The 11,220-nt window shown below is 57.0% G+C and overlaps 1 protein-coding gene across 1 annotated transcript in view; it reads left to right on the top strand.

Annotated features, from left to right (window-relative positions):
- Nucleotides 1–281: 281 nt before the first annotated feature.
- The window catches only part of MN1 (MN1 proto-oncogene, transcriptional regulator), a 47,282-nt gene continuing 36,343 nt past the window's right edge, over nt 282–11,220 (top strand). Inside the window, exon 1 of the mRNA XM_060119446.1 lies at nt 282–5,213. Within this exon, the coding sequence (XP_059975429.1) occupies nt 1,466–5,213 (3,748 nt within the window). The 5' untranslated portion in view covers nt 282–1,465. The remainder of the gene's footprint in view (nt 5,214–11,220) is intronic.

Here is an 11,220-nt window from a genome sequence, read left to right as displayed (position 1 = left end):
GCTCCCGCCATTCTCTGCCTGCGCCCTCTCCAGACCGATGCGCGAGGAGGCCAGGGTGCGCCCGCAGCGCATTGGCACCGGACCCCGAGGCTGACCGGCGCTGGGGACCCCCGAGCTGGCGAAGTGCGGGTTCGTGGTGGGGGCCTCAGCAGTCAGCACCCAGGACCACCTTAAAAGCGGGCCCCGCCCCGGGCCCGGAGCTCGGGCTGCGCTGATTGGTGCAAATGTAATGGCTGAAATTGATTGCTGAAATGCAAAACTTGTTGCTGCTTCTCCCGGCTCTGGGCGAGAGGCAGACACAGAGAGGGGAGCCGAGACCCTCGGAACGCCCCACGCAGAGCCCCCCCGCCAGCCAGGAGAGGGGTGCGCGGACCCCCCAGAGCTGCCCCCGCCTCCCTCCCATTCCGGGCTCCGAGAGCGCAGCCGGAAAGCCTTAGCCTGCTAGCCCAGCGTGGCCCCCAACCAGCGTACGCCCCCCTCCCTGGGTCCGAGGGCGACTTGCGAAGCAGCTCGGCGCGGAGGCAGGGAACCCTAGCCTTGGAGCGACCCAACCCCTCGTCTTGCTGCCCGCCCGCGCCTGGAACGGGGCGCGGAGATCCCTGCGAACTCAGAGACCTAACAGCAGAGGACAGAAGCGTCAGGCGGCGGACGTGGCCGCGAAGCGGCGCGCCGGGGTGCAGCGCACCCGCCGCGGAACAGGGGAGCCGCGCCTTCCACCAACCCTCGGTTTCAACCCCGGGCGCCCGCCGCCTCCGCAGTCCCGCTGAGCTCTCGGCTCTGGGACCGGCACCGGTGATGCAGAGCGGAGCCTCCAGTCCTCCGACACGCTGAAGAAACAGTAGCCGCTTGCTCGGGCCGACGGGGACTGTGCGAGCGGATCCTGCTTGGCTGAGGCTCGGGCTGCGGAGCGCGGGGACTCCGGGGGGAGGGGGGAGGGACCGCTCGGTCTTTGCCCCGGCGCCAGCTACGGCTTTGAAGGGTCTCCCTGCTTGGCCCCTTAGCAGCTCCGTCACGGACTCCGGGAGGCTTCAGGCAGCGTCCAGGGGCTCCCCACCCAAACCGATCGGACTTAAGAAGGTGATTGCTCTGCTTTCCCTCCCTCCTTCCCGCCTCCTTCCCCCCACTTAACTTTTTGTCTTCAGTCACCCGCAGCTCCGTCCCCTCCTCGCAAATCCACCCGCGGCTGTGCTAACGTCCCAGGGCATGGGCCCCCCAACACGGCTCCTGGAGGCCCCGCGGCGCCGCAAGATGTGAGAGGCCCGCGTCGGGCAGAGCGAGAGCTTCGGGAGAGGAGCTGATAACCCCCAGCCTTCACAAGCCAGGGGAGGTGGCGGTGCGCGCTGCGCCCCCGCGCTGCTGAGCGTCCCGGAGCGCCCAACCCAGGGCCGGAACGAGTAGCTGGCCGGAGGCGCGCCGCGGAGAGCAGGCTGTCATGCCCTATTGATCTCCCCGCCCCCCGCCAAGTATGTTTGGGCTGGACCAATTCGAGCCCCAGATCAACAGCAGGAACGCTGGCCAGGGCGAGAGGAACTTTAACGAGGCCGGACTAAGCATGAACGCCCACTTTAAGGCCCCGGCTTTCCACGCGGGGGGACCCCCTGGCCCCGTGGACCCTGCTATGAGCGGGCTGGGCGAATCCCCGATCTTGGGCATGAACATGGAGCCTTACGGCTTTCACGCGCGCGGCCACTCGGAGTTGCACGCGGGGGGGCTGCAGGCGCAGCCGGTGCACGGATTCTTTGGAGGCCAACAGCCGCACCACGGCCACCCGGGAGGCCACCACCCCCACCAGCATCACCCCCACTTCGGGGGCAACTTCGGCGGGTCGGATCCTGGGGCCTCGTGCCTGCACGGGGGTCGTCTGCTCGGCTACGGCGGCGCGGCCGGCGGCCTGGGCAGCCAGCCGCCCTTCGCCGAGGGTTATGATCACCTGGCGGAGAGCCAGGGGCCGGAGAGCTTCGGTCCGCAGCGACCTGGGAACCTCCCAGACTTCCACAGTTCGGGCGCCTCAGGCCACGCCGTGCCTGCCCCATGCTTGCCGCTGGACCAGAGCCCTAACCGAGCCGCCTCCTTCCATGGCCTGCCCGCCTCCAGTGGCTCCGATTCCCACAGTCTGGAGCCCCGGAGGGTGGCGAACCAAGGAGCCGTCGACTCGCTGGAATACAATTACCCGGGCGAGCCGCCCTCGGGACATTTCGACATGTTTTCCCCCTCTGATTCTGAGGGGCAGCTGCCTCATTATGCAGCGGGTCGTCAGGTTCCCGGGGGCTCTTTCCCGGGTGCCTCGGCCATGCCTAGAGCTGCAGGCATGGTGGGCTTGTCCAAAATGCACGCCCAGCAGCAGCAGCAGCAGCAGCAGCACGGAGTGTTCTTCGAGAGGTTCGGCGGGACCCGCAAGATGCCCGTGGGTCTGGAGCCTGCAGTAGGCTCCAGGCACCCGTTAATGCAGCCTCCCCAGCAGGCCCCGCCGCCGCCTCCGCAGCAACCCCCGCAGCAGCCGCCGCCGCCGCCGCAGCAGCAGCAACAGCCGCCGCCGCCGCCGCCGCCGCCTGGGCTTCTGGTCCGGCAAAATTCGTGTCCTCCTGCGCTCCCGCGTCCCCAGCAGGGCGAGGCGGGCACGCCCAGCGGCAGCTTGCAGGACGGGGGCCCCATGCTGCCCAGCCAACACGCGCAGTTCGAGTACCCCATCCATCGGCTGGAGAACCGGAGCATGCACCCTTATTCTGAGCCTGTATTCAACATGCAGCACCCTCCTCCGCAGCAGACGCCCAACCAGCGGCTGCAGCATTTCGACGCACCCCCCTACATGAATGTGGCCAAGAGGCCGCGCTTTGACTTCCCGGGCAGCGCGGGAGTGGATCGCTGCGCTTCGTGGAACGGCAGCATGCACAACGGCGCTCTGGACAACCACCTCTCGCCCTCCGCCTATTCCGGCCTACCCGGCGAGTTCACGCCGCCTGTGCCCGACAGCTTCCCCTCGGGGCCACCCCTGCAGCATCCGGCCCCAGACCACCAGTCCCTGCAGCAGCAGCAGCAGCAGCAGCAACAGCAGCAGCAGCAACAGCAGCAGCAACAGCAGCAGCAACGCCAAAACGCGGCCCTCATGATCAAGCAGATGGCGTCGCGGAATCAGCAGCAGCGGCTGCGCCAGCCCAACCTGGCCCAGCTAGGCCACCCCGGGGACGTGGGCCAGGGCGGCCTGGTGCACAGCGGCCCAGTGGGCGGCTTGGCCCAGCCGAACTTTGAGCGCGAAAGCGGCGGCGCGGGCGCCGGGCGCCTGGGCACGTTCGAGCAGCAGGCTCAGCACTTGGCGCAGGAGAGTGCATGGTTCCCAGGTCCGCACCCGCCGCCGGGTGACTTGCTGCCCCGCAGGATGGGAGGTTCAGGCCTGCCCGCTGACTGCGGCCCGCACGACCCCGGACTGGCGCCGCCCCCTCCGCCCGGTGGCTCGGGGGTGCTGTTCCGGGGCTCTCTGCAGGAGCCGCTGAGGATGCCCGGAGAGGGCCACGTGCCCGCGCTGCCCTCCCCTGGCCTGCAGTTCGGGGGCAGCCTGGCCAGCCTGGGGCAGCTGCAGTCGCCCGGGGCTGGGGTGGGGCTGCCCAGCGCTCCCTCCGAGCGCCGGCCCCAGCCGCCTGATTTCACAGCGCCCACGCTCGGGGGCCAGCCTGGCTTCCCGTTCGGCGCAGCGAACCGGCAGGCCACGCCGCACAGCGGCCCAGGCGTGAACTCGCCCCCGAGCGCGGGCGGGGGCGGCGGCAGCACGGGCGGCGGCGGCGGCGGGGGCGCATACCCGCCGCAGCCTGATTTCCAGCCCAGCCAGCGCACCTCGGCCAGTAAGCTGGGCGCGCTCTCGCTGGGCTCCTTCAACAAGCCCAGCTCCAAGGACAACCTGTTCGGCCAGAGTTGCCTGGCTGCACTCTCCACCGCCTGCCAGAACATGATCGCCAGCCTCGGGGCCCCCAACCTCAACGTTACCTTCAACAAGAAGAACCCGCCCGAGGGCAAGAGGAAACTGAGCCAGAACGAGACGGACGGCGCGGCCATGGCCAGCAACCCAGGCTCGGATTACTTCCCAGGAGGGACTGCTCCTGGGGCCCCAGGGCCCGGAGGCCAGTCGGGGACCAGTAGCAGCGGCTCCAAAGCCTCTGGGCCGCCCAATCCGCCCGCCCAGGGAGATGGCACCAGCCTCTCCCCCAACTACACCCTGGAATCAACATCGGGGAACGACGGCAAGCCGGTTCCCGGGGGCGGCGGCCGGGGACGGGGTCGCAGAAAAAGGGACAGTGGTCACGTGAGCCCCGGGACCTTCTTCGACAAGTACTCGGCAGCGCCGGACAGCGGGGGCGCGCCTGGAGTGAGCCCAGGGCAACAGCAGGCGCCAGGCGCAGCCGTCGGGGGAAGCTCCACAGGCGAGGCGCGCGGGGCGCCTACGCCTCATGAGAAGGCGCTCACGTCGCCTTCGTGGGGGAAGGGGGCCGAGCTGCTCCTGGGGGACCAGCCGGACCTCATGGCGTCCCTGGACGGTGGGGCAAAGTCGGACGGTAGTTCCCCGCACGCGGGCGAGTTCGCCTCGGACGAGGTGAGCACGAGCTACGCCAACGAGGACGAGGTGTCATCCAGCTCCGACAACCCCCCAGCCCTGGCCAAAGCGAGTAGGAGCCCTCTGGTGACAGGCTCGCCCAAACTCCCTCCCCGCGGGTTGGGCGCCGGGGAACATGGACCGAAGGCGCCCCCAGCCCCACTTGGCCTGGGCATCTTGTCTACCTCTACCTCCACCCCCGACAGCTACGGCGGCGGGGGCACGGGCCATCCCGGCACGCCGGGCCTGGAGCAGGTCCGGACCCCAACGAGCAGCAGCGGTGCACCGCCGCCTGACGAGATCCACCCCCTGGAGATCCTCCAGGCACAGATCCAGCTGCAGAGGCAGCAGTTCAGCATCTCTGAGGACCAGCCCCTGGGGCTCAAGGGTGGCAAGAAGGGTGAGTGTGCTGTGGGGGCTTCTGGTGCGCAGAATGGTGACAGCGAGCTGGGCAGCTGCTGCTCCGAGGCCGTCAAGAGCGCCATGAGCACCATCGATCTGGACTCGCTGATGGCAGAGCACAGCGCCACCTGGTACCTGCCGGCCGACAAGGCTTTGGTGGACGGCGCAGACGAGGACAAGACGCTGGCACCCTGGGAGAAGGCCAAACCCCAGAACCCCAACAGCAAAGAAGGTATATGCACTCATTCCCTGTTCCCTTCTCACCTGGTGGATACCCGGCCCGCCCCCACTGCAGGCCTTAGCTTCTGCCTTGAAGGCTCCATGAAAGGGGAGGGTCCCTTGGGGTCAGGAGGGTGCAGGGCCTTCCTTATGCCCAGCTCAGAGCTGGGTACCCTTCCTTTGGTTACACCTAGGGCTCTGTGGGCAGACCCCTTCCCTCCCCCCAGGTGCTGCCAGGTAGATTCTGGTTCCAGAGGGTGGTAACAACTTAGGTGGCAGCCCTTTGGGGATTATTGTAGAGCCCCACCCCCTCAAGTTTTAGCTGAGTTACTGGGTGCCCAGAGCACTAGGCCCCTTCCCTTTCACACTCAGACCCCCTCCTCACCTTCAACATTCAGGCTCGTTCCACTTTTCAGGAGTTGCGTGCCACCCCGCCCCCCCTTCCTGGCAGGACACCTGGGAAGTTGTGTTAATGCCTCCCCACCTTTTCCTAGTCAGCCAACCTACAGCTTGAGTTCCCTTCTGTGTGCCAGCATCTTTGGGAAAAAAAAGTTACCAGTTCTGGTGTCTGCAGCATCATTCAGAGGCAACGCCTAATTTGACCTTTGTTCCTAATGAATAACTGTTTTGTCTCTTCTTAACTATTAGAGTTTCATTGAAAAACTGGAGACCTGTCGGGATGGTAGGAGGCAGGCAGTCTTCAGAGTGCACCTCCTTGACATTTGATGGGGGGGCCGGGGCTGGAGTGGGGTCTACTTGGCAGAGACCAGACCAATCGGCCAGGGCATCATTTGTGTATAGGGATATGGATATATATTCTTAAGACACAAAGGACCCACGTTTGTCAATATCTCTCCTGGCTTTGGTGACCGATGTCCGGTCCCAGTTCTCCTTTGCATTCTAAGCACTCTTTCCCCACCAGGCCTGGAGGCCTTTAAGGAGGGTGGGGTGGGGGTCAGTAAATGGACCACCATTGCCGTTAAAATAATAATAGTTTTTTTTTTTTAACCTAAACACGACTGGGCTGCGGTAGCTATCCATTTTATTTTTTAATGGGGCCTTTTTACGTAACATCATTTCCTACCTCACCCCCCCACCCCCACCCCCACAATTCCTACCTTTTTCTTTTAAATACTCACTGAATTTCCTTGGTTTCACCAGGCTGAATATTACCATGGAGTCAGTAGCTGGCGATTTAACCGTGTCTTAAAAAAATACATCCCCCATCCTCGACTTCTCTTAAGGTTCTTTTCCTCTGCCTTAGTTTTCCTAGTCCACATCCTGCATCTTGCCATCTCTTGACCCAGGGTTTAAGGTGATGGTAGGTTTTAGGAGAAGGGGATGAGGGCGGGAGGAGGAGGAGGAGAAGTGCGGCAGGAGTTGGGTGGCTCAGAACTCCGGGCTTTCAAGCCTGCCTGTCCCGGGTAGCTTTCCCGCTTGGGTTTTCTAATTCATGAATGCGGCCTTGCTGCTTTTCTCTTTGTTCGCCTACTGCCCAGCCCGGGACGCCGCTCTCTCATTTGAAGCTGGGTGTTTAGCATGCACAGCAGACGCTGCGGCCAGCATCAGCATTCTCCAGGCTTCTCCCAGGCAAGGCCATAAATTGGTTAGTTTGGGACCCTCCGCTGCCTCTCCCTTCCCCCCCTCCTCCTTTTTAAAATGGAGTTGGACCCAGCATCCTGTTTCCTCTGCCCCCCTTCTCTTTTATTTTCTTGTACACAACATCTCGGGCCTGCCGATCAATAACTGGTTAGCACAAATCCCAGCCCCTGTCACTTCTACCTGGCTTGGTCTGGCTGCCCCTCCCCCTCCCCCCTTCTCCCATTCCCCCCCCCCGCCCCCACAGTAATTAAGACCACATTGGCCAAAATGGGGTGAGAAGAGTTAAAAAGAAAAAAAAACCCCACTATTTAGAGAATTAATAAAGAAAAACCAGTAGCGCTTTGCCTGCAAGTCTTTTGAAGAGCCTTAGGTGCAGAGGAATTGGGTGGTTTTAACGAGATTTTTTTTAAGGTGTTGCACTGTTCCCTTCCCAGTCTGACTAATGTCCTCTGCAGAAAAAAAATGCAGACTGTGAATGAAGAAATGTCATTAAAGAAATGTTTTGTTTTGCTCGTTTCATTATCACAGTCAGACGAAGGAAAATATTTTTTTGGAAACAGATGCTAGTCACTTTGGGGTTGATTTCCCCTGTATACTAAACTCAGCCCTCCCCTGCATACGGGAGACGGAAACTTCCTCCAGGGACCCGCTTCGGGGCTGGCCGCCTTAGAAGCCTCAGCAGGGACACCCACTTGACCTCCTTTGTTTTCCACTCTGTGATGTGGGAAGGACAGTTTCCTAGATAAAGCCCCGAATTGAGGTCACTCGCAGCTTCTACAGCCTTGGGGCTGCTAGTTAAGGCTTTATAAGGTATCTGCATATGATTCCTGCTCCCTTACTGGTAGTAAATAAGGATGATTAAGCTTTTCATTATGATAACACCCTGCAGCTCCATCTGCACATGTTGTATAAATAGGTACACAGAGCCTTCAACGGGCCCCCGAGTGCCCTGGCTGAAAATCAGAGTGAAGTGCACCACTTTGAAATAGAGTTGAGAAGAAAAGAATTGAAAGGAAAGCGTCCTGCTTTTCCATAAACACATGCCCAGGGTCCCATCAGCCATGAAGCAGCTTTGAATATACCTTTCCCAGGTTCCAGCCCCAGCGAGCACTTTCTTTGACCGCCTGCCCCCCGCTTTTCAGGCAAAGCCCAATTTTGTAATGATATTTTATTTTGTCACGCCATAAAACACGCTAGTACTAATGTGATTAAATATTAACACTGTTTCTGAAATTCTTCGCTCCGATGACAAAATACTAGTCGGTCTTTAACAAAATGATCGTGCTCAGGTTGGAGAGAACGAATAAGTCTTTAGAACTGCACAAGCTGTGTAGCCACTGGGACGTGCCCGGATTGTCTTATGGGGTTTAGATGTCCTTTGGAGGGGAGGGAACTCTACTGGCAAGTAACACTTCTCACAAAGTCTAGGCCAGAATCACATGTGATGATGATTTTTTTTTTAACCAGGAAAGTAAGCCTCTCCAAATTATGCTTCCTCTGACTTCTTAACCCGCCAAACAACTCTTATATCATAAAACTCTATGTCTCATCATGAGATTCTGTTTGCACCAAGTTGAGGTGGGGGAAGGGTGAGGTTGTGCAAAGGGGAAAAAAAAAAAACTGACAAAAAAACCAGCCTGAGTTTGGGTCTATTCAGATATCTATTAAATCAGTGAGGATCACATAAATTTGAAATTAGTTTGCAAAATCATCCACCTATATTTGTAATGGCTGTGTAGCTATGGAGGAATTTCAAAACAGAGAAGGAGAAATAATGATAGTTTGTAGATAAAGGATATTAAGCCTAAAAAAGTATGTCCCCCACACTCCCCCAGCCCCTTACAATTTTCAAAACTTGAATTAACTGTATTCCCGTAATAAGTTTACCATTGCCAAACTTCTGTTCCGTTGGTTGTTCTCTATCTTGAAATCTGGAGATGTCTAGAAACACTCTTTAACACAGTGAAAAGGGAGAGGTCTCTGTATACACTTTTGCATGCAATTCTGCCCTTTTTGGAGGTATGATATTTTTACAGTGATGCGGGAGAAATTTTTGGAATTTCATGCTTCTCTCAGTGTTCCAGTCGGAGCACAGTAAGCAGTGCTAAGAAATACTAGTCAGGCAGGATTTGAACATTGAATTTCCTTAGACATGGGGCAGGCTTGGGTTAAGAGTGGGAGGGCTCCTAGTGCTGTTTTTCTGAGTCATTTCCCTCACTCCTTACACCGTGGAGAGAATTTTTAAGGCTCCCTCAAAGTGGTTTTGGGAAGGCACGGAGCCTCGCACTCCTGTTTCCCCCCAAAATCACCCAGCACGGGTTGCATGCCTTCATGTGACTTTTGCAGCATCCGGAAGATGTAACCCAAAACTTCGCAGGTGTTAATCAGGGGTAATGTAAACAGATAGGAGCCCCCTTTGTGCAGCTGACGGTCTGGGTCTGCCTGCTCCCTGGCTAGTCTGGGACATACTGCTACTCTTCTTTGGTGCTTGTTCAATATTTCATGGTTGTAATAAACCAGTCTTCTTTGCCCGCCATCCTGACATAAAATCCCCACCTAGCACACATCTGCAATTATACATTTCTACTAAATATTAATAAAGGACAAGGATTTCTAAGGCCCTGAAGCTTATTGGTGTTGAACTTATGGTTTCTGCCTCTGGATTTTTCTGGCTGTTTTGATTTTAAATAGCCTCTGCCTTCTTATATGTAATATATACTTATATATTCTCCTATATATATATATATATACACAATATTTGTAGATTGGAAGGCATTTTCTCAGGATTGCTTTCTTTAGCTTTCTTAATTTAAATCTAAATTCATTTAGATTTCTTGTGAGGCCCCTTCAGACCAGAAGTAAGAGACTGTTGCAATGTACTTCTATTTTATTAAGATTTCTAGGAAAGGAGTGAGGGTTGGTTAATCTAATTTCTCTTTCTAGAAATGAAATTCTGTGATTCCTGATATGATTTTGTTTGCCTGACAGAGGTATTTAAATTTCCCCCCAAAATCTTAATAGGTCCTGAAAATATGGCTGCCCTTGCCAAGAAGTTACTTGATACTCTCTGCTGATATAAAATATACATCTTTAATAAACAGTCCAGGAGGACCAGGTGAAATTAGAGGAGGGAAATTCTTCCCACTCTGGAAGGGCAAACTTGAGTGTATCCTTGGGATTTCACAGGATCTCCTGAACTCACACTATGCTGGAAGCTTTAGCAAAATCACCTTTCTGTCCACTTGAGTGACAATAACCTTGGGTCGTGTTCTTTGCCCAGGGAGTGATATGCTTTGCTGAAAGCATTTAGGAGATAAATATTTCTAGTTAGGAATACTGTATTTGCCTCGCTTTGGTTAATTTTAGAGATTAAGAGTCGATAGCTTTATGTAATAGGATCAAATGTCCCGGGAGTGTGTAAGGGCAAGTAGGCCTCCCAAGCACACTGCAGTATAAAAACACCAAACCTCTTGTGCCAGAGGGGACCTGAATCTATTGGGGGGGGTCCCCTGTAACTAGTGGGTGCACCTTATATTCTTCCCTTGATGCCCCTCTGCTTGTTCCACCCAAGTCTTCAGTCTGGAAGGGCTGGAATAATCCAGCTTCATCGTTTTGACTCAAGTCAGATTTTGACTTGCCCAGCGATGTGTTTGTTTTAGGATGATGTCTATTTTTAGGCGTGTCTTGGGTGGACAGATTTGAGTGTGGGTTTTGATTGCTAGTGGCGGACATGTTGATACATACATGAGTGCATGATTGAGAAGAGAGACATTTGGGGAAAAATTTTCAAGTTTCCTTGCCTTCTGGTACACCCTGGGGCCCAGCAAAGTGGTCTGGGGGCTGGCTTGAAAGGGTGTGGCTGAGGTGCGATGTCCGGTCTGGGTCTATCTGCAGCCCACAGGAGGAGAGCAGGGCCCATGCAATTCAGCGTGGGAAGGAGCCCCCCCCACCAAACCCCTCACCCCACCCCAGCGTACGCACATATACATATGCATGGCCAAGTGTATTTCCATCAAATCATCCAGCTACTCCTTTAGTTTACCATTAATCTGCTTTCTGAAAGCAGAGTTGGGGGACGTGCGGTGGCAGGGAGAGAAACTAAACCTTCAGTCTCTTTGGCCTTAGCTGACAGGTTCTGATTCTGTAAAGGACTGAATGAGCGCAAGTCCTAAAAATAGAGGAGGATTTTGAAGATCCTAATTATGAAATCTCGGCCTCCCGGGCCTCCTGGGCTGGGGGTGACTTTGATCTGGAGTATTTCAGTAGCAGACGTACGTCGCCCCTTGCTGAGTTTTGCGCGTGGAGGTGTCTCTCTGTCTGAGTTCAGCTAACACCACTCTACAGCCGGGAGAGGAATCTTTGAATCGGTGCCCACCCACCCCTCCCCCACGCCCCCTCCCAGCTGTGGGAAGCGGGCG

Source organism: Mesoplodon densirostris, chromosome 15 (genome assembly GCF_025265405.1).
Source record: "Mesoplodon densirostris isolate mMesDen1 chromosome 15, mMesDen1 primary haplotype, whole genome shotgun sequence".
Taxonomy (NCBI): Eukaryota; Metazoa; Chordata; class Mammalia; order Artiodactyla; family Ziphiidae; genus Mesoplodon; species Mesoplodon densirostris.
This window is presented reverse-complemented; position numbering and strand designations above follow the sequence as displayed.